The sequence below is a fragment of the Pseudonaja textilis genome, chromosome 4 (genome assembly GCF_049901715.1).
Source record: "Pseudonaja textilis isolate UNSWEBS1 chromosome 4, rPseTex1.2, whole genome shotgun sequence".
In the NCBI taxonomy this organism is placed as follows: Eukaryota; Metazoa; Chordata; class Lepidosauria; order Squamata; family Elapidae; genus Pseudonaja; species Pseudonaja textilis.
The window spans coordinates 23,292,831-23,320,630 of record NC_141993.1 but is presented as its reverse complement, the minus strand read 5'-3'; the positions used below and the strand labels follow the sequence as shown (position 1 = coordinate 23,320,630).

Sequence of the window (27,800 nt, the reverse complement as noted above, 5' to 3'; positions counted from 1 at the left end):
GACAGATTGAGAATTTTCACCATATACTTTATAGCATGCAATATAACCCACTCTCTAAACAGGAGTTTGCAGCTAATCGCCCTTCGACTGGAGGCAGTCTTAATAACTTGTATTTGTCCCCCTAACGTTATGAAGCTGAAATGCAGAGATACAGAAGCAAAATGGACTTTATTTCAGAAACAGTGATGTTTCGGAGTTAGAATGGTAGACATTTCTCATTCCCATTTTAAGTCCTCTCTTTCACACCCCAACAAATTAAATTTCAGGCCATTTTTCAGATTTTGAAAAAAATCACAGAATGACTTTATCTTTTTGGATCTGGAATAAAACCCACTAACTCTTCACCTTCAATATGAATACAGAAGACGACAATTGGAATAGTTGAATACTGAAACCGGAATGGCCTTTGTCCAAATGGCAAGTTCACAGGCCTTCTTTTTCTGGTCCTAGAAGTTGAACATTATTACTGGACAAAGTCTACCATCAAAAATAAATGATTGCATCATGGAATGGTCAGTTACCACTATGCTGCCCAAATGTATGCTAAACCACTGAAATGGAATACAGAGAAATGAATATTTAGGCAATTCACATGGCCTCAAAAGTCCCCTGAGATTAACAGGAATATGTGAAAGTTCTTTGGAATCGAAAGTAAGAAATACTTGTTGAAATCGTCTTTTTTACAAGTTAGCATTCCAGCAACCATTTTTCATTATCATTAACTCTGGAACTATTCACAGCAGACTGCAGCCAGCACAATGGAGTCAGCTGAATGTTGAACAGCACATCATTACTTTTCAATCATTCCTGATTTAGGAAAGGGAGAGAGGGAGTTATTTTTCATGAATAGAGCAACTTCATCAGTTGGAAATATCCAGTATGCCTTTCTAGTAGGCTCCAGGTTTGATGCCACTATTGAAAATGGCAAATATACATTTAAGGACTTTTTAAAAAACACTACAGCACCAGCAGTGCACCAGTCTTAATAGCCAAAAACAAAAATATTTCCCTTTGCCAAAAATATGCACACGTTGAAACATTGGTCTTTTTTTTTTTTTACGATGTCCCTTTAATGTTAGTACCATTTTTCTTGATACTGCACACTTTGGAAAACTCACAATTCTGAAGGAAACATTTATAATGTTTTTTCAGTTTGGTGTACAACGAAACTGTTTTTCCCGAGTACGTAAAAGGCAGGAGCTTCTCATTGAGAAGAATCTGAACCTTATACTCATCTTTAGGAGACTTAGGTTGATCACAGTGATAAAGCACAAATAACAAATTGGCGGCATAAGGGACGATACGACCGCTTCGGAACTTGCGTTTCAATTGACTGTGATAGTTGCTGGCGTTAAGAGGCACTTTGTCTTTAAAATAGCCCATGAGTGAGAGAAGTGGCTGAAGAGTCTCTGCATGTCCAAACTGGATGATCACTGGTGAAGAAATAGATTTTGACCTAGAAGTCAAGAAAGAAAGGATTACTCAAATTTATCCAAGTTCAGATGAATATGAAACTATTGTTTTGTTACTAGGTATTGTAGTCAAACCTGCTAGTACGGTAGAAAACCTAGATTTAATTGTAGTGATTTGAAGCTAAGAGGATCAATCCAGTCAGAAAAAGTCATGCTTTGATCAAATAATACATTCAAATAATGGTCAAAATAGGGCTTGTTTTTAAAACCCTACCCTAAGTACCTCAAAAAAACAAACAAACAATGACAGAGTCTCTAGCAGACTACAGAGACCAGTTTCCTGAGGTGTTTGCAACAAACCTGTGAGTGGGCTAGGCTGAGAGGGAGTGACTGGCCCAAGTCACCCAGCCTGCTTTCATGCTTAAAGGAAGCTTAGAATTCAGTGTCCTGGGTTTTTGCCAAGCATCTTAACCACTACACTGAGTTGTCAATAAAAATATGTTCTTTTTATTTTATTAAGGCAAAGGGTTATGTTCGACAATCCTGTTTGCACCATAAAGGTATCACCCACATAGGTCAACAAACCTTGATTGCTAATCAAAAAAGATGACTTTCTCAATTCTTGACAAGAATTTTCCCTGGTTCTATTATTTTGCCCCAAAGCATATAAAGTGAAAGTATCTAATGAACCAACACAGTGTTTTAACTTTAACTCCTTTTCTTTGACCTGCACTTAAGACAGGGGTGGGATACGCCAGGGTTAACTACTGGTTCAGGATTTACGAGCTTCCCTGCACGCTGCGAGCCTGTAAATCATCATCAGCATGCTGTGTGCAGAGAAGCAGCCTTTGAAACAGCCTGCTTTTCCTGCTTTTTTAACTGCAGCTGTGCCTCGTTTGGCAGCTGAAGTTGAAAAAGCAGGAAATAAAGATCAGTTAAGAGCCCGAGTGGGCGGGTGGGCAAAAACATCAGCAGACATAGAACCGGTTCTAGGTCTGCTGCTCTTCAGAGCTACCAGTTAAGGACAACTGGCAACTCATATGGATAGAAGGAGTTGCTTCCAGAGAATGAGTACCTGAACTTGAGAGAAAGAAAGTTGGCAGCTCGATAGAGATAGCCCTTTTGATATTTTTAGATTACTCTATGTATATAAATGGTAACAAGTCAACAAGAATAAGTTTTCCTTCCACGTTATAAATCAGAAGATCATAAGCTCCCCAATCAATTAATGTGACAGATAATAAAATTTAATTATTCCTTATTCCTTTCAATATTGTTACCTTCCTTTGGCTTAAATGGAATGCGGAAAATGTATCTATTGTCCCAAAATATTAATAATAAGATAATAAAATTTAATTATTACTTATTTCCTTATAATATTGTTAACTTCCTTATGCTCCAATGGAATGCAGAAAATATGAAACGTAACTATTTTTATTTATTATTTGTATCCTGCCTTTATTTTTTTAAACAAATAATCCAATGCAGTGAACATATTCAACACATTCCTCCTATTTTTTCCACAAGAATCCTGTGAGGTAGGTGAGTTGGGCTGAGAGTGTATTACTAGCTCAAGGTGACTCAGTTAGCTTTTAGGTTATATTAAAACTCACTGTCTCTTAGCTTTCTAACCACTTAACCACTTTGTAACTATATTAAATTCATATAAACTAAATGAAATCCAGTTTAGTTTTTGTCTTGCCTCTACTTTCCGTTTTAAATATGGCCCTCATGGAAAAAACCCTGCATGTAATCAAAAGTACAAACTTGGATGTTACTGAACTCCATTGTTCTAATTTTCATTATTAATATTTTGGGACAATAGAAATATATCCTGCATCCCATTGTAGAAAGGTCCCCTCTCATTCAGAAACTGGAGGAAATAAGAGAGAAAATCCCCCTTCCCCAAGATTAAGCTTTTAAGTAAAAAAGGCTCCTGTGTTTCCTTTTAACCAAGTTTACCAAGCTCAGGTAGTTTTGGAGCGTAAGATTAAAGCATCTGTACTTCAAGAAAAGCAAAAAAGGAAACATGTAAGATACAGGTTAAGTACATAAAATACATAAGGTTGAATCTGCATATGAAAGCCAGAAATCATTAACCTGAATGAGCAAAGAAATAAAGAATTGCAATGGCAGAAAATGGGAGCAAAGGCTATTGAAGTGTCTACTCAAACTTTCCCTACCAATTCTATCTAAACTAGTTCTAGTTCCAATAAAGGAGACTATTTGTGGCTCAGGGTTGAACTGAGGTGTCCTTGGTGCTCCCTGAGCTTGGTTGTTTTTTTTGCAGGCGTTTCATTACCCAAACTAGGCAACACTGTCATTGCTCGGCATGGTTGGTTCTAGTTATCCCAAGACTTTTTGGGCAAAAATACACCCCCACATTCTTTTGCTGGGTTTAGGATTTTCCAGCTCAACCACCTAATTGAAGACAACAAAACGCCTAACTTCTCCGCATTAGTCTCACCCACGTCTCTTGTTGGAAGAGCACGATGGTTTTAATAGTAGAATACTTAGAGCCCCCAGCTCACCCAGAGCCCCCAACCTGTTATAGTTTTACAGATCATCCTCAATTAACAAACATAATTGAGCCCAATTTTTCGGATACTAGGCGAGATAATTAAGTGAGTTCTGTTCCATTTCATGACCTTTCTTGCCACAGTTGTTAAACGAATCGCTGCAGTTGTTAAATCAATAAGACCGCTGTACAGTGAATCTGGCTTCCCCAATGATTTGCTTGTCAGAGAGTCACAAAAATCAAATGATCCTGGGACACTGTAACCACCATGCATATGAGGTAGTTGCCAAGGATCCAAGTTCTGCTTATGTGACTGTGGGGATGGTGCAACAGCCGTGTGAAAAATGGTTATATGTCACTTTTTTTAGTGCCACTGTTAACTTCCAATGTCCATTAAATGAATGATTTTAAGTCAAGGACTACCAATGCTTGTTTTATGTAATTGTTTTAAGTAAATAAGTAAAAGTAGAATAAGTAAACCTCTTTCCTCTCTGCAAACACAATTATCTATTTAAATATCTGTGAGGACGCAGGATAAGGCACGAAGGTCACACAGCCAGCTGAGCGTTCAAACCCCCTTTGATGCTCCCAATGTTCCCTCAAACACTCCCATGTTCTTGGCACGTCCCAGAGCAAAGCGCACACATAAACACAGCCTCTGGCCTAGCCTCTGACAAAACAAAGGAACAGGGAAATGAGACCACCAAACAAGGAACCAACAATGAATCCACAAAACCAGGAACAAGGTACTGAGTACATGAAGTCAGGAAGAAGGCACTGAGTTCACAAGTAAGGAAGAAGTCCTGCAAACTCCAAATGTCTGTACTGGCACACCAAACTCTACCCATTCAGTGTTTGCTCCTGATAAATGCCCCTCCCCATAGTGTGTCCTTAAATCTCAGTCCCCAGGTGTGCCTTTTGAAGAGGGGCAGGGCGCTCTCCTCCTGAGTTGTCGGGTCAACCTGCGCTGTTCCTGCCTTCTCTCCACTCTCTGTGCTCGGGGATCAGGAGGGGGTGGTCTTTGCTCATCACCTGAGCTCTGTCGCTCAGGTCCACTGCTTGCCCTCTCATAGTCATCCTTCCCTCGTTCCTCCCTAACAAGCCGTCCCAACCCTGAGGGGCCCTGGGCTGCCTTGGCCTACTCCTCCCCACACTCCTCCAAAGCCAATGAAGCCACTCCTGAGATCTCTGTTGGCTCCAGCTCCGGCTCATCCTTCTCTGCAGATTCAGGCTCCAACGGGAGTATGACAAGATCTCTTGGGTTACAGTATAGAGCAGGGGTGGGGAACTATGGCATTTTTTTGACTTGTGGACTTCAACTCCCAGAATTCCTGAGCCAGTTTAAATTATACTTCAATCATCTGGTTCAGTTTCCATTCTGTATAAATGCAGTTCATTTGGGCACCAAAATTGTCCATGTGGTTCCTGCCAAATAGATGGGGGGCAATTCCAATCTAGTATAACAATACCTCAGTAGTTCTGCAGGTAAATGTGACCATGCTTCAACAATTATTTCTTATAATATTTTACTTATTTGTTACATTTATATCCTGACTTTTCTCCAAGAGCTCAAAGTGGCTTACATGGGGATCTCCCTTTATTTTATCCCCACAACAGCAAGCAGACATGGTAAAGAAGATTAGGTTCAGTGACTAATTAATGACTAAGGCTGACATCTTTATTGCATCTTCCTGGCACAATAGCTTAACCTCTACATCACTTTACAAAAAATTTTTCAGCAAAATCAAATGAAGTTTACCATTTTTTTCCTCTTATTTTTTAAATAGATGCATTTCCTATCATGCCTTACAAGACGTTTATCTTCCAAGGATATTATACTTCTGTGCTACAAGCACGGCAGCTCTTCTGTGGTGAAAATATCAACAGGTGACATCCCTGTTGCCCAGGGGACATCCAGTTGGGGCTCCTTTCATGTCCCTGTTAAGTTGCCCATCAAAGCTATCTATCTATTTGCAGTTGCCCACTTTCAAACTGTTGGGGTGGCAGGAGATGAAGTGAGTGACGGGAGCTCACCCCATCATGCAAAAGCAACTGGGCCTTGAACATGCGCCTGCCGATCCTCAGCCCAGTGTCCTAATCACATGACCCACTGGGCTCTGCCATCTGCTAGGATGATCAGATACAATAGGAGATGGGATCTAGTTGCTAAATCAATGCTTAGGTAAATTTTTGTACGTAAAGCTCCCTTTATCCCCTACTTCAGGTATCCCCAACCCCTGGGCCACAGCCCATTACCGGGCTGTGGCCTATTCACAACCAGGCCATGTGAGCCCCGGGTCAGCGCCCATCCATACAGCAAGTAGAGTTGCCAGCCCACTGCTTTCGTGGCCCATTTTTCCTCCCCCCCTCTCTGCTTGGCTGCCAAGCCTCCAAGGTTGGGGACCGCTGCCCTATTTTAAATACATTCCCCTATTGTTAGGGGAAACACCAGCCTCCTTGGGAGTGAACCTGTTCACTGGGGAATAAGAATTCACTTCCTTATATTTAGGCTGCAAAACTGTCTATAGGAAAGCTTGCTCATCAAGGAAGGAAAGACCAAAAGGACGTTAAATTTTACTCCTAGATTCATCTCTGTAATTGAATTATTGTTGGATTTATAATTTAGGGTTAAAGTCATCTTCCCTCTTATGCGCTCTGTATTTGCCAATTACTTGGGTGCTCCCTGCCTCTATGTTAGGAGATATCCCTGCCATAGTCTCAGCAAAGCTAATTTTGAGCATTTTTTTTCAATGGGATGCTATTCAAACAGCAGAAAGGCAACATTAGCCTTGATCGTAGTTCCATCTTAACCTTCTATGTGTGGCTGTATCACCATCTTGACTCAGTAAGTTACACATTCTACGTCACTCAGTCACTTTATCCTACTTTATTAAAAAAAGGTCCAGATTACCTAATCCTTTCATTATGTCAGGGTTATATTTGTTCAGAAATATAAAGAAGAAACGGACACATTGAATTACATAACCTAAGGCAGTATTAGGAAAACATACGCTAACATCTTGTATTTACACTGCCATCAAGTGTTAGGAGATAGAACAGCATGTGTTGAAAGTCTCATTAAAAACCAAATAGCTGTGGAACAGTGTGGACACAACTCTTGCCTGTAACTCTAGCCTTAAATGGTTTTAATATAAACTGAGGCCAACGCAAATGCAGCATTCCTAATCCTAATTAAAAGGCTGGGAGTATATTGGTTTTCCTTTCTCAAGTAGAAATTCACTCCTTCATTCCATGGCTTTCTGAAAGAATTATGGCTGCATTAATATGTTACCTGACACCAAAGGTGGTATTCAGTAGGTTATGACCAGTTTTGGAGAACTGGTAGTGGAAATTTTGAGTAGTTCCGAGAACTGGCAAATAACACCTCTGACTGCCCCCCCCCCCCAACTATTCTCTGCCTTCTGAGTCCCAGCTGATCGGCTGGGTCTTCTTTTGTTGCCCTGCATAGGAGAACGGAGCTGGAAAGCAGGTTAGTGGGGTGGAGGAGGTAATGGGGATTTTACAGTATCCTTCCCCTGCCATGCCCACCAAGCCACCCCACTCCCACAGAACCAGTAGTAAATTTTTTAAATCCCACCACTGCCTGACACCAAGATTTAACACAACCTATCTACCATGAATCATGACAAATGTAGCCAACTAAGCTTAGCTTCTATAATCTTTTGTCTTACTATTCTTCAGAGAGTAGCTTGGAAGCAGAAATAGGCTTTGCTGCACATCCTTCCTTTCACACTGCATGTTTGAACAAAGTTATTGGACCATAAATAGAATGAAGGAGCAAATTTGCACATAATAGCTGTAACAGAGACAGCGGAAGAGGTGTAGTATGAACATTTTACTTGTACTCAGGTTAAATGATGGGTAAAATTTATCCCAATGGGGATACATAGCCTTAATAGAAAGACCTCATGAGCATGCATTGCAATGGGTCTAACTACGGTTAGTATTTGTCAGAATTCAGGATCAAAATGGAAACAGTCGGAGTAGCGCTGCTTCTAGCCCTGGTCTCTACTCTTCATCCATAATGAGGGCAAGGGCAGTTGTTTGAGAAGTTGTGAGCCATACAACTGATATTTACAAAACCCTGTTCCGATAGGACCCACTTTGCAGTCAGGCTTAAACATTCTGTATAAGCTAAATCCTGGCTGTCTGCTAAATAGCATAGGAAACTCCTGAGAAATACACAGGGGTGGGCTGCTGGGGGTTCAAAGGGGTTTGGGAGAGCCCCTAGCTAAGATTCTGTGTAGTTCCACTCCTGGCTGGCCCCACCCTGCCCCTCTCCCTGGAGTCCCCATGCAGCCCATTTTGGATGGAGGTAAGTGCAGAGCATGCACAGGGGGCAAAAACTGGGCCTCCCGGAAGTTTGGGAGGCTCCCAGAGAGCCTCCGGAGTCCGGGGAGGCCGCTTTCGCCCTCCTGGAAGCCGAGGAAAGCCTCCAGAGCCCGGGGAAGGCAAAAACGTGCCCCCCCAACCATGGTGCAGGAGGCCGACTAGGCCACACCCACCATGGCCATGCCCACCAGCAACTGGGCAGAGAACCCTTTGCTAAAATTTTTGAAGCCCACCCCTGGAAATACACAGCATGCATGGATTGTCCACGTGGGCTATAACGAAGAACCAGAGGTGAGGTCAGAGCCTCCAGGCATAGGCTGGGCTGGAATTTTAACTGCAGAAGAAAGTGTAGGCAATCCTCGACTTACAACTGGTTTCTTGGAGGTTCAATATTATGACAGATGCCCCCCAAGATACTCATGACCTGGATTCAAATTTTCAACAGCCCCAACTCCTGCTGTGATCACATGATCTCATTTTGGACCCAGCATAAGAAATCCATTATATAAAGTCTTTTTACTTGTCCCTAGTACTATTCTAAATGCTGGTTATGATCCTGAGTCATCAGCAAACTCATTCATTTTATTAATGCATAAAAAGGATAAACAACTTTTATGTTGGCATCTATAAAAAACTCAATATTACTGGAACTTGTCTTTTATAAGATACATTCCCATGGAGGGGGAAATGATCCTTTGGACAACAATTATGCTATACCTATATCAATATGTGGACTTTATTTCCATAATTTCTTAATCAATTAATTCTGAATTATTTTATAGGCACTGGTAATTTACTTTTTATTTTACATCATAATATTCATTTCAAAGACTTCTGTTTTGGTAACACATCAAATAAAAAATAAAAGATAATTTTTAAAAAATCAACATTCTAAAAATATAGTTAATTATAAATTACATCCACTACTTTCAGTATTTACTTTAATTATAAATTATATCCACTACTTTTTATATTGTTCTATGATTCAAGGTCCTTGTTTTATTGGACTTCTCTGTTTATTTAGGATTAAGTGCCTACTGAAGAGATGGCTAGCACAAAGATTGATCCTTCTATCCATCCATCCATAACAACTGTTGACCATAACATGTAGTATCAGTTTCAGACCATTAGCAGTATTATTTCCAGAGGGTGTCCATGCAAGAATACATGAATTTTAAATATACCAAATAATGCCTGAATTTGGCATAACAGTTACTGTTCAATGACATGTTGTGCGCTGGGGTTAAGCATTTTAGGCAAAACTTAGGAATCCAAAGTAGAAATTTTTTTTGCAACCAATGTATTAGTATTTGTGCCTGAAAAGAAGAAGAAACTGTGTAATAAGGAAGCCATTCAGTGGCAGTATTTACAATTGGGATATTTACTGATATTTACTCTTGATTTGGATCCGTGGCATATTTATCTTCACTGAAACAAATTTATTAGACGTGATCGTTAAATACCATGAGGCAAATACACCCACGAGTAGTCATTATAAGTACCTATTATTGATCAATCAATTTGTTATGTACATTTTAAAGACTGCACATTGGAGACCCCCCGCCCCCCACTCTACTTAAATAATGGGATAACTGTACTATAAAAAAAATCCTGTATCTTGGATTATGGCTTATTCAGAAAAAAAACATTTTATACTTTTGTTTTTAAAATCTCAAAAATGTTTTAAAATGTTGGACAGAAATACTAACTAGATACAAATACATTCAAGTAGTCAGAGCCAACTTATTGCTATCAAGTATCAATCAGCCAATCTAGTATTGCAAGTTATCAGTCCCAAAGAAGTGTTCCCCTCCTCCCCTTCAAAACATACCTTTTACTCTCTGAAACTGCCTTGTCCAAATTTTTGAAGATATCTTGGAAAAGTATGCAGCTGGACTGACTGTTAATATTATATCCATAGGCTCTCTTCCAGTACTGTTTGAGATCATTCAGATACTCAAGTACCTAGAAATAAATATTGAACATTCTGTTCAATTAAAAATGCCTGTTTAGATGGGATACTCTGGTATTTCACATTGAATGGCTTAAAGATAATACAGGTAGTCCTCGACTTACAACAGTTCATTCAATGACCATTCAAAGTTACAACATCACTGAAAAAAATGACATGCCCATTTTCACACTTACAACCGCTGCAGCATCCCCTTGGTCATATAATCAAAATTTCTTTGCTTGGCAACTGGTTGGTTTTTATGACGACTGCAGTGCCCTTGGGTCATGTGATGTCCTTCTGCAACCTTCTGACAAGCAAAGTCAGTGGGGAAGCCAGATTCATTTCACAAACATGTTACTAACTGAACAGTGGCAGGGATTCACTTAACAAATGTGGTAAGAAAGGCCGTAATATGGGGCAAAACTCACTTAACCAGTGGTGGTATTCTACCGGTTCGGCCCAGTTCGGGCGACCCGGTAGTAAAAAATGTTACAGTTCGGCCGAATCGGTAGTGAAAAATAGCTACCGATTCAGCCAAACTAGTATTTCTTCTCTTTCTTTTTCCCTCCCAATGACCAGCTGTTCCGGTGATCAGTCGTACCGGGATCCCCCTCGCTGTCTTACTGCTTTGCCCAGGAGGCATTTTTGGCCTCCTGGGCCTCAGGGAAGCCTCCTGGGAGCAAAAACGGGTCCCCGGGAGGCTTCCCTGAGGCCCAGGAGGCAAAAAACAAAAAAATGGAGCAAAGGGGGTGCTGCTGCTGAAAAAAAAAAAGCCACGCCCACCCAGTCACATGGCCACACCCACCTAGCCACGCCCACAGAACCAGTAGTAAAAATATTTGCACAAGAAAAGGCACAAGACAAGGTTGTCCTCTTTCTCCCTTGATATTTGTATTGACTTTGGAAGTGTTGAATAGAAATATCAGAGAAGATAAAACTATAAAAGGAATGAAAATTAAAAAGGAAGAATTTAAACTACAAGCCTTTGCAGATGACCTAGTCTTTATCTTGGAAGACCCTATAGAAACAGCCTCGAAACTGTTGGAAAAGATAGAGGTCTATGGGGAGGTGGCTGGTTTGAAAATAAATAGAGATAAAACAAAGATTTTGTCAAAGAATATGTTGCTGAAACAAAGGGAAGAGTTGGCAGAACTGTTAAAAATTCAAGTTACAAACAAGGTTAAGTATCTGGGGATATATTTGACATCAAGATGTAGTACATTGAAGGAGAATAATTATATTAAACTTAAACAACAGATAGCTCAAGATTTGAAAAAATGGGAGAACTTACAACTGTCATTAATAGGAAGGATTTCAACAATCAAGATGAACATTTTACCCAGAGTCTTATTTTTGTTTCAAACAATACCAATTAGGCTTGGAAAAGAATATTTTGAGGATTTAAATAAAATTGTTTTGAAGTATATATGGCAAGGCAAGAAAGCAAGAATAAAGTTAAAGCTTTTACAGGATGCTAGATTTAGAGGAGGGTTTGGTCTGCCTAATTGGGAGTTGTACTACCAAGCTGCAAACTTGACGTGGGTTAAAGAATGGATAACATTAAGGAAAACCAGATTGTTGACATTAGAAGGTCATGATTTGTTGTTGGGCTGGCATGCTTTTTATGGTACAAGGGAACTAAAACACAGGGGTATTTTAGAAGATATTATATACGGGAGTCTCTGTGGTTGAATTGGGAGAAGATAAAAAAACAGTGTTATTTGAAAATTCCAGTTTGGTTATCGACGATAGAAGCGTTTTCTTATCCTATAATTTATAAAAAGGAACAAACAGTTAACTATGGGGAATTATTAGATGAAAAGGGTGAACTTAAATCGATGCAAAAATTGGAAGAACAAGGTATACAGATGAATTGGTTTTCATATTTGCAAATACATTCAAAGTACTATGAGGATTCCAAAGCAGAGGGATTTTATGATAAGCAAACTGACTTGGATAAGATTTTGATGGGTACTGATGAAAAGGTGATTAAAAAATTGTATGGTTATTTATTGCAAATTAAGCTTGAGGAAGAACAAGTTAAAGAAACTATGATTGCGTGGGGAGGAATTTTGGATATGGGATTGATTTAGAGAAATGGCAGAAATTATGGTCGCAAAATTATAAAATGACAATGTCTACAGCCTATAAAGAAAACTTGTATAAGATGTTTTACAGGTGGCATTTTCCCCGACAAGGATAGCAAGAATGTTCAAGAACAAATCCGAAAAATGCTGGAAATGTCATCAGAAACCTGGTTCATACTATCACATGTGGTGGACTTGTGAGGATGCTAGAAAATATTGGACTAAAATCCACATGTGGCTGGAAAAAATGACAAAGAAGCATATAGACTTGAAACCGGAGTTTTTTCTATTGGGAATACTACCAGATACTTATAGTAAAGAGTTGAAATATTTGATTGTAAATGTATTGACTGCTGCTAGGATTGTATTTGCAAAAATTGGAAAAATGAGAAAATTCCATTGCAAGAAGAAGTTGTAAAGAAAATTTTGGAATGTGCTGAGATGAGTAGATTGACTTTTGAAATTAGAGAGCAAGAAGATAAACAATTTTATTTAGTTTGGGATCTTTTCTATCAATGGTTGAATGATGAAATATTAAAATATAAAAGTTAGACAATAAGGAATAATAATGACTTTATTTTCCTTTTCCTTTTATTGGTTTTTGATACTATATCTATATAATAGTTTTCTTTGTTTCTTTCTTTTTCATATTTGGGATAGAATTGGTATGATTATAAGATTTGTTTTAGAATAAAATATTTAAAATATAGTTATCTCATAAAGGCATGACCGAATAAAAGTTTAGTCAATTTTTTTTTTCTTTAATAGCGATACTAGGATTTATAAATTTGTATTGATAAGAGTATTATATAAAGTAACTGTAATTGTGACTATGAGGTGAATGCACAAAACCGATGGACCAACCGACTTACTGTGTGTACAAAAATATGGGGGAGCTGATACTTTTATGTTTTGTTGTTGTGTTTTTTATGTTAAAAAAATAATAAAAATTTATAAAAAAAAAAAAAAATATTTGCACCCCACCCCTGCACTCAACCACAGAAAATTTGGGCTCTGTTGTGGTCATAAGTCAAGGACTACCTGTAGTCAACACTTACCTTGGCATCTTCTTTGTTGAACAGTGAACACCAGGGGGAGCTAATGTTTTTTATACTTAGCCCAAAGGAGCAAGTAAAAAATGCCACTTGAACCAAATCTGCAGGGGAGGAAAAGGAACAATAAGATAGCAATAAGCTAAATTGGTTTTTAAGATACTTATTCAAAAATGGCCAGGTGAAAAAAATCACTTCAAAAAAGGAGAAAACATTTCTTTACAATACTGCCATATCAGTGAAGAAAAAAAGGAAACAGAAACAATAACCCAGGAACAGAGCCCTATATACAGAGAAGCAATGTGGTAGTAGAACACAAAGTACCACAAACCAAGTTGTTACCTTTTTTCCCAGACAATTCTTGCAATTCCACCGAATGCATAGCACCATACAGAGATTATTGGTTTATCTACAATTTCTACACCTACAATTTGCAGTCAGATGTCAAGATGTATAAAATATGAAGTACGAACTGCCAGGTGTTTCATACAAACTTATCTATATTATTCATAAATGATATGCAGACAGGTGTTATGGGTTTGCAGTGAATTTGTTTGATTAGTATAAGCAAAAACAGAATTTTTATAAGTCCTTATTTTCTGGAGGTGCTTGCAAACTTGGTCCAAATGTTCATTTAAGCTGCAAAGTGTGAAACCTGAAACTTAATATATTATCTTTTCTACATGCTCATATGTAGGCAGATACTAATATACTATACAAAATCAGCATGCATACAATAGGACAACCTAGTTATTTACCTATCTACTTGTACTTACTGTATTTTCTATCATTCAGAATATTCTAATTAAAAAGCCCACTGCTTATATAACTCAACATTGTTACTCTGAGGAATTTTAAGGTTTTTCTCCTATTCGGGTTTTTGAAAAGACAGTGATCCTAATATCTGTAGCATGCGTTTACTCAACCCTTACTAAAGGGAAGTATAAACAATGTCCGATTGCAAGGATATTATTAGTTAGTAGCTACTCAGCTTGCTAGCAGTGGATGTTCTACGGCAGTTACACGTTTGGGGATTGAATTACCTGAGCTTTGCATGAAAATTGCTGATAGGTTACTTCCTTTCTGTCCTCCACACTTGATCATACAAAGCCTTTCCAACCAGTGGGACTCAATGGTAAACGTCTGTCTCCTCTCTTCAGGCTACCACATAAACGTGAATCAAGTTTCAGTTTTTACTCTTAGTGGCAAATGTGCAGGTAGTCCTTAATTTATGTCCATTCATTTAACAGCCATTCGAAGTTATGACTGTGTTGAAAAAAGCAACTTACGAGCAGTCCTCATACTTATAACTGGAGCAGTCCCCATAGTCACAAGATCAAAATTTGGGTGCTTGGAGAAAAAAAGCAAAGACTTTAAGTTGGAATTGCAAACTGTAAGAGGAATGCTGAAAGAAAGAAGGGAATTACTGGAAATATTGGAAAAGAAAATAATGGCGATGGCAGAAGAACAAAGAAATTCCAGTGAGGCGGAGTTAAAGGAAGAAGAAAGAAACTCAGATAGACACCGAAAACAAGAAACACTGCCAAAAGACACTAAAGGAATTAAAACTATGACATTAATGACAGAGTATTACCTGCATTTAAGTCTTCTGCTGGTAAACATAAATTTTGTATGGTTTTATTCACTATCTTCATCATCTCAGGGCTTTCCTTAAAGGCGTCAACCTCATATAAGGCTGTGTCATTGTCTTCAACGTCTTGTACAAATTTTTCACAGTGATCAAAAAATCTCATCAATTTATCATTGATTTCAAATGTTTCTGTCAAGGTAACTGAAAATTAACAAAGTAATGTTAGTGACTTCTTTATTTCATCATTATGTCATCACATAATGCCATTTTAACTACTAGTTTATATTTAAAGACTTAATTGCTTTAAATCAGTGATGCAAACATCTTTTCTCCTAGTGATGAAGATTTCACTAAATATCCTTTGAAAGCATTTTTCAGCATCCTTGGGTGTGGCACAAACAGTATGACACAGGTAATCCCCAAGTTATGAGCATTCCATTAGCGAATGTTTGAAGTTACACGATCAGCGCCCCCTAATGTTTATGAACAAATCCCGAAACTGAATCTTGCAGCACCACAGCTGCTGTTCTCCTTTACAAACAACCGCAGAGGCTCTGCAACATTTGTTCTGCACTTTGCTGGGCAAAACGGAGGTTAGGAGAGGCGGGTCAGCCTGCCCCACCCCACCAATGCTCCATTTTCAACAGAAAAATGCTGGCTGAGGCCTGCAGAGGTCTAAACGGAGATTGAGTTATGAGTGTGTCTAAGAATAGTGTATAGCTTCAAGTTGCAATACTTTATGGAGCTGAAGATTAAAGGTTATTATTTCCTTCCTTGAAATGTCTTAAGAGTATTGTTTCTGATGATTTGCACTGCCATGGTGAGTGAATGCATATACGAAGTTAAACTATTCTTAGACACACTCATAACTCAATCTGGAAATTGTAGGCAAAAACAGTGGCCTCCTGTGGAACATATTAAAGGAACACTGGCTGTAACACTTTTAATTAGGTAGTCCTTGATTTCGGAGCGTTCATTTAGCTACTGTTTGAAGTTACCACGGTGCTGAAAAGAAGGGGCTTAAAACTGGTCTTCACACATATGACAACTGCAGCATCTTCCACAGTCATTTTAAAAATTCAGGTACTTGACAACTGGCTTGTATTTACAATGATTATAGCACCCCAGAGTCATATAATTGCCATTTATTATTCTCTCCCAGCTGGTTTCTGATAAGCAAATTCAATAGGGGACGGTTAAGATTTGCTTAATAGCAGTATGATTCTGTAATGAATGAGGTTATAACCAAGGCAAAAAGGCCACAAAATCAGATACAAGTCAGTTAATGATGACCTTGCCCAGTGATGGAAATTCCAATCCCAGTTGTGGTCATAGGGGCTATTTATTTTGAATTAATTTTAATTACTGCTTGATGAAGCCACTGTTGCTGGGAAAGACTATTGTTAGTCATCTCTCAGTCTGGCCTGGTCTATCCCCAGCGTTTTCCATGTGCAAATACATGAGGAACAAAGCAGGGATTACATCCTTTTTGCTGATGTTTTTGACTACTTTTCAAAGCACAGCAGAAAACAAGAGGTTGGCCTAAAATGCAGTCACCTACCAAATTGGTAAAATTAAAATATACCATTTAGATATACATTGCCACATTTTTGTAGCTATTGAATCCCACTCTCAAAATGTTAGCATTGCCATCGTTTCCCAAAACTGACAGCTATTTTTTATCTTCTTTTCCAAATACATCAAGATCAGAGACATGCTACCATGATTAAAGATGCTGGAATCTTAGTTACTGGTTTTATAATCCTTCTTGTTCTGTCCCAACATAAAACACAGAATCATAGAGATGGAGACGATAATCTACTCCACGGTTTTTCAAACTTGGCATGTTGTCTGGGAATTGTAGGAATTGAAGTACAGACATTTTACAGTTGCCAAGTTCGAAAAACTTGATTACAACCAACAGTAAGACACTAACATCAAAATAGACCTGACAGATTATTACTCTGCTCTTGTTTGAACAAATTTAGTGAGAGGAAGCCATTGTCTTCCTTGAAAACTGGTTCTACTGTTGAGTGCTTTGAGATGTTTCTTATTATTTAGCTGAAATCTGTCTTTTCGTAACTTAAGAAAATTATTATGCTCCAGAATGACAGAAAACAAACCTTAACCTTCTAAGGGACAGCACTTCGGAACTGGAAGAAAAACGTTTCTGTACCTTTCCACACTTGTCTTTTCTTAAAGCTAAATATTCTCTCTTCAGAGGACTTCTTTTCAAGTCACCGACCATTCTTCTCTACTGCTCTAAGAATAGGTCATAGTATTCTCAGGTTGAGGTATAACCAGTGCAGATTATATTGGAATTACTGTTTCCTGAGATTTAGAAACCAAGTTTGGAAGTTTGATCCTAGCCAGTTTGGTTTAGTGTTTAAGGCAGAAGTCTCCAAACTTCGCAACTTTAAGACTTGTGGACTTCAACTCCCAGAATTCTCCAGCCAGCATAGCCAAGTTTGGGGACCACGGGTTTAAGGCATCAGGCTAGAAACCAGGAGACTGTAAATTCTAATCCTTCCTTAAGCATGAAAGTGGACTTTGGGCCAGTCACTTTCTCTATCTAACCCACCTCAAGGGGTTGCTGCAGTGGAAAAAACAGGAGAAAAAGGGAGTACTAGGTATGGTCACAATTTTGAATTATTTATAAAAATATAATAAAAGTGTGATAAAAATCAACATAAATGCTTCTATTGAAGCCACCTCACACTGTTCACTCATATGAATTTTTTTCAATCTATATCTATTATTTCAACACCTGCTCAGTAATACCTTTTATGAACTATAATTATTACTTAAATAAAGTGTAATAAGAACATATGAATATATGAACACAAGCCTCATAAAATCTTCTCCATTCTAGGTCTTGTTAACAGGACGAAATAAACAGTAAGTGAACATGTATGTGTGTGTGTGTGTATGTATGTATGTATGTTATGTATGTGTATGTGTGCGTGTGCATGTGTGTGTACGAATATGCATATATATTATATTATTATATATAATATATACATACACATACACATACACATGTGTGTGCACACGCTTTCTTTTGTTTTCTGTCCCCTAATAGCTAGGTAGTTCCCTTCATGGAGAATTTCAATTTTGAATGTGTAATGCAAAGTGCAAAAATTCTTTTTTTTAAGTGTTCTGTTTTCTTCTTTTATAATTATGTGTGTTATTTCTCTTTGGTTTTGTTAATTTTGTTAATTGAAAAATAAATTTTAAAATCTGTGATTAATTTACTGAAATAAGTTATGAAGTACTTTTTTTAATGACCTTAACCCCAAAATTGTTCTTGTATAAGCAAACAAGAAACTAAATAAAACAGAACTTGGTTTTAATATTTCGGCCTTTATTCTTATTTAGAATAGAATAGATTCTTGACTCTTAACAAATATATCTTTTCTTTTATGTACACTAAGAGTATTTGCACCAAGACAAATTCCTTGTGGGTCCAATCACACTTGCCCAATATTCTATTCTATTCTATTCTATTCTATTCTATTCTATTCTATTCTATTCTATTCTATTCTAAACTTATACAGTTATAGACTGTAGCATTGTATATAACATTTCCTATTGTTCTCCATAAAAATCACCCTGTGATGTATAAAGATAATCCTTGGCTGAGGACAATCAGTAACCACTTGAAGTTACAACGGACTTTCCCACATCTATTTACAATTCAGTTTCAAAGTTCCAATGGTCATATGATCATGTTTGAGGTGCTTGGCAACCAGCCTGTGTTCAAAACCTTTTGCGACATCTTCCAGTCATGTGATTGCGATTTTTGATATTTCTTTTTTGCCAGGAACTGGTACAGATAGTTCTCAACTTACAACAGTTCATTTAGTGACTGCTCGAAATTAAAACAGGACTGAAAGTGACTTACGAACGTTGCAGTATCCCCATGGTCATGTGATCAAAACTCAGGTGCTTGGTGATCGACTCATATTTATGACGGTTGTTGTGATCCCCTTTTGCGTCCTTCTGACAAAGTCAATGGAGAAGCCAGATTCATTTAACAACCGTGATACCAACTTAACTGCAGTAATTCACTTAGCAAAGGTGCCAAGAAAGGTCATAAAATTCGGTAAAATTCACTTAACAAATGTTTCACTTAGCAACATAAATTTTGGGCTCCATTGTGGTTGTAAGTTGAGGACTACCTGTATTTACTTCTGGTTCCTGGCAAAAAATAGCTTGATATAATAAAGCCTGCAAAAAGGTTGTAAAATTGGGTGTGATCATGTAATTCCAAGCTCAATTATAGTCCTAAGTCAAGAACTATCTGTATTGGGGAACAAGAGAATTACTAGCTCAAAGCCGCCCATGAGATTGCACCATTTAGGGTAGATTAGATCTGGGACTCTGTTCCAGGTCCACATTTAACGACTATAACATACTGGCATTTGCTGCGACTGCCATCCCATCCAGAACTATGACGTATAACGTAAGGTTAGAAAAGTCAAGCTTTTGCTGGCTTGAGACTACATTTAATATTGTGGGTGGCTGAGAGTCATGATGAGTGGCTGATGATCCAACGTAAATGGAATCAGAATTTTCTCCCTCCTCCCTCCTCCCAAGCTTTAAAGGGAATTCAGGGCATGTTTGTACATTATATTGACCTATTTTAGAGCCTACACTGCAGATACTTGTTTTCTTTGTTTTACAAGAAATCATACAAGCGTTAGGAAATCAATGGTCAAAGGTGGATCTGAGGATCATCAAAACAAACGCCACCTAATCTAACTTTTTCTCTCGGCACTAGATAGCTGTAAATGAGAACGTTGGGAATATTTCTGTGGCAGAATACTTTGGATTATGCAGCTTGCAGTCAGCTAGAATGATTAATATTGTTAAACTGTGCAGCTAGAGGGCCATGTATAGCCTGCAGGCAGTATAAACACAAAAGAACTAACTGGGTGGTTCTTAAACTAACAGCATATTCAGCACGTTAATTTAAGAGGCGCTCAAAGACATGTCTTCTTTCTTAAAGGAAAGAGATGGCAATCCACAAAGGATCAATATGGTAAGCATGGAAAGGAGGAGCACCACATATTCATAAAGATGAGCCCCAAATCAGGAATTAGAAAGCAAATGTGAAAGCAACGGATGGCTAGAGATGAGACTGAGCCTCACAAACAAATAAAGGTAGTCCTCAACTTACAAACAGATCGTTTAGTGACCATTTAAAGCTACAACGGCACTGAAAAAAGTGACGTATGACCATTTTTCACACTTAGGAGTATTGCAGCATCCTCGTGGTCATGCGATCAAAATTCAGATGCTTGGCAACTGATTTAGATTCAGGATTGTTCCAGGGTCCCCAGGGTCATAAGACCACCTTTTGCAACCTTCTGATAAGCAAAGTCATTAGGGAAGACAGATTCACTTAACAATTGTGTTGCTAACTTAAAAACTATGGCAAGAAAGATCTTAAAATCGGGCAAAACCCACTTAGCAACAATCTTGCTTAGCAACAGAAATGTTCTGCTCAATTTTGGTTATAAGACAAGGACTATCCGTAAGAGGCCAAGTGAATTTTGACAGGGCAAGAATTAATCCCCCAAATGCTTCTCTTGCTTATTGCGCTCCACTCTCTTGACTTCTGGATAAAACCATCACGGCAAATAAAGTGATGGAAAAAATGACAGGGTGCTGAAGTTAGTTTAAGCCCACATAATGGAAGGGTACGTACGAGTAAAGTTTGAAAACAGAAGGTACACGTAAGAGATGAAAATTTGCTGTTCTTTTCAAAATGTATGAGGACTGTTTGAGAATATCCTCTCCTGACAGATGGAGATAAAATAATTAGGACAGTGATAGGCTGGCTCAACAGAGACTTATTGAACTTGTGTGTGATAGGGCAACCAACATTGTGTGTGGCAGGACAACCAACATAAACAACACTGTGTGTGGCAGGGCAACCAATGGGTGTTTTGGTATGTTGCAGTCCAGCTTTTTGAAAAAAAGGAGCATTTTCGCCATGCCGTCACGTAGGGACTGCTTTCAATTGTCTGACCCAGTCCTGTGCAGCTGAAGCTCAGTTCAGCCTGGCCCATTAGCCAGACCAGGCATGCCTCATCAGCAGTGGGAGCAAAAAAACAAACAAAACAACAAACTAAAATGAGCTCGGACGAAGATAGGGGGAAGATAAACAGGTGGGGACATTTGGAATCAGCCCCTTAGGTTACTGAGGGTCAGGGCTGGGAGGCACCAAGGCCAGAATCGATTAGCTTGATACACACGATTTTTTATTAAGGTGCAACAGGGAAGACAGGATTACAGTCTAAAAGCAATCATGTGACATCTTGTTTTTAATGATGACATTACTTAGTGACTGAAATTCCAAGATCTAGAGGCTGGAGTGCAGCATGCCAAAACATGTCTTTGGATGTGGTTGCCCTGTCATATACAAGTTCAGGAAGTATCTGTTGTGTCAGCCTATCACCGCCTTAATTGATAATTCAAGTGACTGAAAAGTCAAGGACTACCCATAGATCTTTTGATTTGCTTGTGAAATCCAGCCAGAATTGAAATGTTATGGAAATTGCTCAGCAACCAAGGAGTAACAATGCTTTTAATCAGAAGAGAAGTGTAAACAATAATTACTATCCTGCTGTTCAATTATTTCTATCTTGGTCTTTTCCTCCCACATACACCCTAAAATGAATTGGGTATGGCCAGACTAGAGAAAAGAACTAGGGGTGACAGGATAGCAGTATTCCTGTATTTGAGGGGTTGCCACAAAGAAAGAAGGGATCAATTTATTTTCCAAAGTACGGGAGGGCAGAATAAGAAACAATGGATGGAAACTAATCAAGGAGGGAAGCAACCTGAAATTAAGGAGAAACTTTTCCTAACAGTGAAGATAATTAACTGGCTTGCCTTCAGAAGTTGTAAGTGCTTCATCACTGGAGATTTTTAAGAAAAGACTGGACAGCCATCTGTCCAGCAATGGTATAGGGTCTCCGGCCTGAGCAAGGAGTTGGACAGTGGTTGTCTGCTCGGTGGGCCAGGGACCACTGGTGGTCTGCAAGAAAATTTTGGTGCTCTACAGAGAAATGTTCCCCCCCCCCAAGCACTCCCCACAAAGCAATTAATCCAGGTTGCATGGGAACACAAGGTTGCGCTGCCCACATGGCCCGCCTATCCACTGGCTCCCACCCTTCGGCCGAGTGCAAACCTTACCTTGAGTAGAGCCACGCGAACTGGAACTGGAAGGTAAGACCAACGGCAGGGAAGGGAAATCCGCCCTGGGGTGGCTTGCTGATGTTGGTGGGAAAGTCAGTCCCATATTCCAGAGCTGCAGGAGTCACAAGACTGGCCCTTTGGTCATCCAGGAGCAGCTCCTCCAGTCCATGGCAGACTGGTGCACATGGGTGGAGGAGCAGCTGCTCTGGGATGACCAAAGGGCCAGTCCTGTGACTACTGCAGCTCTGGAATATGGGACTGACTTTCCCACCAATGTCAGCAAGCCACCATTAGTCAAAATTCATATTAGTGGTCCGCGGGATTTAAAATTATAAGATTGGTGGTCCCCAAAGTTCAAACGTTGGCGACCCCTGGAAAGGACTCCAAGGTCCTTTTTGTTGTAATGATGAGGCAATCGAGTTGTTTGATCATGAACAACTGAATCATGATGATCTTTATTGGAGTCTAGTCTTGCATTTATACACATTTTTAATTATCCTCCATCATTGGTTAACTTTGGTTATTGCTTAACTTTTGTTACTGTTTAGCACAGTAATTATTAATACAATTAATTATCTCTAGTTAAAGTCTAATGTATGTTTACTTCCTCTCTCTAATCCTCCTTTAGATTAGTGACTTTGTTTACCTGAGTTGTATTTGCTTGGAAACATTCTTTATCTGAGGTTTGCCACCCGAGATTGGAACATTCCTGCAATTACAACTCTACATATCCTCGTTTTTTATTTTAAATGGAGGATTCAAAGATTTATGAATGTATCGCAATTGTAGAGGATTAAGAGAGGGGGAAGCAGGATGAAACAATGCGAATAAATTTGGAATACATTGAATAAAACAACAGGTTGCAATTAGTACAATAATAATAATTATAGCATAAAAGAAAAACTGTCTGAGCCAAGATCAATCAGGGAGCCAATTGGATAGCCACTCAAAAGGTGAGTAATGAGCATGGATATTATTTTGAATGTATGATTGTAAATTGGCAAGCTCATCCTCAATAGTTTTATTCAAAGAATGAAAAATTCTGAGGATGAACATTAGTAGCATATTTATCAAAAAAGAACTACATATTAGGATCCTTAAGCTGCCAACCAGCACATATCGATCCTGTATTAGATTGATCAGAGGCATTAAAAATAGGAAAATTGTCAGGATACATATCAGGAGCTATATTAATTCCATGCAAAGAAGAATTAAAGGTACCTGACAACCAATAGTAATCAGAATAATAACTATAATTCCCTAGCTTTTTAAATATGTGTTGAGCATCATCATAATCAGACCAATTATGAAGCCAAGTGTGTTTAGCATGACAACAGAAACACAGACCCCTTGTAAATTGACTAACTTTCAAGTAACGCCAACGGACAGAATTCAATTGCATAGGGGGTATAGAAAATAGCCAGGAGTGTGAAATAGACTGTAGCTGTGAGACAATAAATGTAGAAGACATGATCAAGTTAGGAGTAAAAGAAATTTGACCAAATGCCTTTGGGGGCTCATGAGGATACCAGTGTAATCTGAATCTATTACCCCAGGCACAACAAAACAGCCCTTTTTGTGTGCAGAAGAACGAGGCAAAATTAAGCCAACTAATCCCGAAGGAAGAGGACCTTTAAATTGAGATGGAACTATTTTAACTTCCATGGGAAATTTAAATTCAATTTCCTCTTGAGTGATTAAATCGATCCCAGCGCTACCGGCTGTGGCTGGGGAGGAGTGAGAGAGACTGCTGGAGGAGTCAGAGTGATGGGAAAGGCATGCTTTGGATTCTGGGTGGGTGCCACACCCATTGGCAAGTTTCCTGACCGAAACCGACATTGATTGGCCCAATGAAATCCCTTTTTACAAATAGGGCAACTTCTTAGGAGGACGATTCTGAGGCATAGAAGGTGTAGAACGACAGTCCTTCTGAAAGTGGCCAGGCTTCTTACACTTACAACAGTTACCAACTGGTCGCTCTCCTTTCTGAATAGCAGCTGCTAACATATGCATTTTATAAGTTTGTGATCCAATATCCTGGCAGACTCACAGCATATCTGCCAGAGTGTAATGAGCAGTAGCCTTTGACGGCTGTAAAGCTCTTTTACAATCTGCATTAGCATTTTCAACAGCTAATCGGCGAAGAAGTTCACCAGCAGCTTTCTGATGATCAAACTGCTGTCTAATTGCTTTGGATATACGCTCAACAAAATCAGCATAAGGCTCATTGGCATTCTGTTGAATGTTCAAAAAATTTGCTCTAGGTTCTCCAGCTTGGGGTACCTTAAGAAAAGCACGAAAGGCACATTCAGAAACAATAGTTAACGTAGCTGGAGGAAGAACAACTTGAGTAGGAATTGTACCAAATGGTCCAGAACCAAATAGCTGCTCAACTGTATATGCTTCTCCCCCTCCTAAAGCAGCAGCTTGAGCATGTCTCATATATTCACTCTCCCAAACCACATATTGCATGGATGTTAAAATCATGCGAAATATTTGCTTCCAATCTTCAGGGATCATTGTATAACCATTTTTTATTCTTTCTACAAGTCCTCTTGTAAAATTACCACTAATCCCACAGTCTGTAACTGCCTTTTTTAACTCTCTTAAGATCTGATAAGGCAGACCCTCCCATTCTGCTACTTGCAGTCCAAGCTGTGGCCCCTGACCAGGACGATATTGTACTGGACAAACAGACAGTAATTCTGCAAGTTTTGTTCCTGAGACAGAGGCATCCCTTTTACAAGTCTCTACCATTTTCTGAAAAGAAGACTGAACAATAGTCAGGAGGCTTTTGCCCTGTATCTGCAGGAGCTGAGGGAATTGAAGACATATATTCAGGTGAAGAAGGGGGACAAATGACAGCATTAGTATAACTGAAGGTGGAGGTGTTAAAAGAGAAAGTTCATTGTGACCAAATTTTTCAATTGCATGCCTACATAAATGCCACAAATGCAAAACTTCTATTTTTGCTCAAGGTTCAGTATGCAATGTTTTCCCAATACGTTCCCAATCAGTTAATTTTTAAGACCCTTTTTCTGGGTACCATAGGCACTGAGCTGCAATCTCCTGGACCAGCCTTAAGAGATTTCTCTGTGGTACCTCAGTATTGTTTTTCTTCAACAAATAGCCTAATTCATCTACATGCTTCCTTTGTTCCTTAGAAAGCAAAGACCCCATACTTACAGAAACCAAAGGGTTGAAGAAACCACAAAGGGTTGAAGGCGCACCAAATCCTTGCCGGATGAAGTAAGAGGGTCCCTGTTCATGCGCCACTTGTTGTAATGACGAGGCAGTCGAGTTGTTTGATCATGAACAACTGAATCATGATGATCTTTATTGGAGTCTAGTCTTGCATTTATACACATTTTTAATTATCCTCCATCATTGGTTAACTTTGGTTACTGCTTAACTTTCGTTACTGTTTAGCACAGTAATTAATACAATTAATTATCTTTAGTTAAAGTCTAACATATGTTTACTTCCTCTCTCTAATCCTCCTTTAGATTAGTGACTTTGTTTACCTGAGTTGTATTTGCTTGGAAACATTCTTTATCTGAGGTTTGCCATCCGAGATTGGAGCATTCCTGCAATTACAACTCTACACCTTTTCAGCTCTTATTCTGATTGAAATGACACTAGCAAAGGCCACTGGGGAAAGGAGGGGGCCTCAAATGAATCCTGAACCTCTAGAAGTGCAAATTGTACCTGTTTACTGAATGCGGTTACTTCAAGATGAAGGGATCAAGAAGTATTTAAACATAACCTTACCATAACCTGTTCCATTATCTACAGCCCTTCTACCAAGCCAGCTGAGCAGCCTGGGAGAGAAGAGAAGTTCTGGTCTAACTGTAGACCAGAAAAACCAAAAGACACCCCCACACACACACCTCCAGCCTGTATTCCAGCTACTAGATAAATCTTTTCAGGTCTAAAGTATTTATAAGGTGGGGGGGGGGATTACAGTGTTATGGGTATAGGTCTCCCCTTCCCTCCTCTGCGTGGTTGAATTATAACTTCAAAGAAAGTAAAAGTCAGACAGGTGCAGAAAAAGTATCTGTATTGGAAACAATGACGGATCATAAAATATGCGATTTAAAGGAGGGAAGCGTTTTATGAAACTAATTCGCAATGTAAAGAGGGAATGGCATGCCATTTTTATGAAATAGTATGCAAGGGGGAGGAAAGGTGGTTTTTTTTTCTTCCTTTTTGACTTGCGGGAAGCCGGTGGGTTGGGGTGTCTAATGACAATTCGCCTCGGCCAATTCACCACAGTCAACTCGCTGCAGGACAAGAATTACACTAATATCAAAGAAAACAGTTGACTCTTTGAAGGAGCAACGCCAAAGGAGGGACAGAATGAAATGCGAAGGGCAAAATTTTATATGTGTAATATATATACATACACACACACACACACACAAAATAAGAATAATAATTAAATAAAATTGTTAAAATGGTTCCGCAGCGAGCTGTCCCGCGTCAAGTTATCCCGCTTTCAAGCCTGAGGAGAACGGACTCACCGTTTTTGCCGCCCTCGCTCATCCGCCCGTAAAACGCCTCGTAGAGCCCTTCGCGGAAAGCGGCGCTGCTATTCACGCACCGGTGCTTGGAACTGCTGGTGAAGGCCAGGCGCCGACCGGGAGCCAGGAGGCTGGGGAAGCGGGAGGCAAGACGCTTGGCCAGCATCTTCATGTCGAGGAAGCCTTTGGGGGCCAGCTTCCCGTCCAGGTCCGGCTGGTACCACATCTCCCATCGCGCCAGGCGCTTCGCCAGCGAGCAGCGCTCGCCGCCGCCGCCGCCCCGTAGCAGGAGGCCGTGCAGGCGCGCCAGCTTCTCGATCTGCTTGCGGGTGGGGAAGCGCGTGCCGTGGCGTACGACGGCGCTCAGTTGAAGCGGGGTGCAGGAAGCCGGCGGCAGCGGGAAGCCCGAGAGCGGCGGCCCGAGAGACAGCGGGTCCCGGAGAAGGTACGGGTGCAGCTCTTCGTAGCGGGACTTGGTGCCGAAGAAAGGGCTCAGCAGCGTGGCTCGCTCCGACGCTTCGGCGTCGCCCTGAAGCTCCCCATTGATCAGGAGGAGGAGGAGGAGGAGCAGCAGCACCGGGCAGGTCGCTGGGCGTCCCATGGCGGAGAATGGCAACCGGCTCCGTTGAGGAGAGCCCGAATCCTCACGGCGGCCCCTCGCCTCCCTTTTGTTTTCCTCCCCCGGTGGGAGGCCGGCAAGCCCGGCGGCCACGCCTCTGCGCGGCGGCGATCCCGTGGCTTCGTTCCCTTCCCTTCTCCAAAATGGCCGCCTTTCTGCGTGACGTTTAAGCCTCTGGAAGGCCTCCTCGCCCTCAGTCAGCATGGCGCTGGCTCCTCCTCCTCTGGCTCGTTTTCTTAATCATGCTAAGGCAGGGGACTCCAACCTTGGCAACTTTAAGACTTGTGGACTTCAACTCCCAGAGTTCTGGGAGTTGAAGTCCACAAGTCTTGAAGTTGCCAAGTTTGGAGACCCCTGCTCTAACGGGCAGGACGAAATTGGAGCAGTGGTGCAGCCCAGCCTCACAGTGCAACCTTAACACAGAATAGGATAACTTAGAATAACAGAGTTGGAAGGGATCTTGGAGGTCATCTAATCCAGGG

At 39.9% G+C, this 27,800-nt stretch overlaps 1 protein-coding gene and 1 long non-coding RNA gene across 3 annotated transcripts in view; one reads left to right on the top strand and one right to left on the bottom strand.

Moving 5' to 3' along the window:
- LOC148125772 (uncharacterized) overlaps positions 1-27,800 on the top strand; it is a 53,243-nt gene that overhangs the window by 10,018 nt on the left and 15,425 nt on the right. Inside the window, exon 2 of one of the 2 annotated variants that reach the window (XR_015743430.1) lies at positions 17,840-17,865. The exons of the other annotated variant lie outside the window; for it this stretch is intronic. This is a non-coding gene — a long non-coding RNA (uncharacterized LOC148125772). The remainder of the gene's footprint in view (positions 1-17,839; positions 17,866-27,800) is intronic. 2 annotated transcript variants of the gene reach the window in all.
- Positions 150-27,467, bottom strand: MINPP1 (multiple inositol-polyphosphate phosphatase 1). Its single transcript, XM_026719906.2, has 5 exons — positions 26,700-27,467; positions 14,971-15,168; positions 13,383-13,480; positions 10,115-10,248; positions 150-1,456 (listed from the first exon to the last, which is right to left on the bottom strand). The coding sequence occupies exons 1-5, from the start codon at positions 27,298-27,300 to the stop codon at positions 1,057-1,059; spliced, it is 1,431 nt and encodes a 476-aa protein (XP_026575691.1). The 5' UTR covers positions 27,301-27,467; the 3' UTR covers positions 150-1,056.

Coding starts and splice junctions, on each gene's coding strand:
- MINPP1 (XM_026719906.2), bottom strand. CDS start 27,300: ATGGGACGCCCAGCGACCTGCCCGGTGCTGCTGCTCCTCCTCCTCCTC. Junction 13,481..14,970: donor AGCAGAAGACTTAAATGCAG/GTAATACTCTGT, acceptor CCTCCCCTGCAG/ATTTGGTTCAAGTGGCATTT. Junction 1,457..10,114: donor GCAGTTTCAGAGAGTAAAAG/GTATGTTTTGAA, acceptor CTTGACTTCTAG/GTCAAAATCTATTTCTTCAC.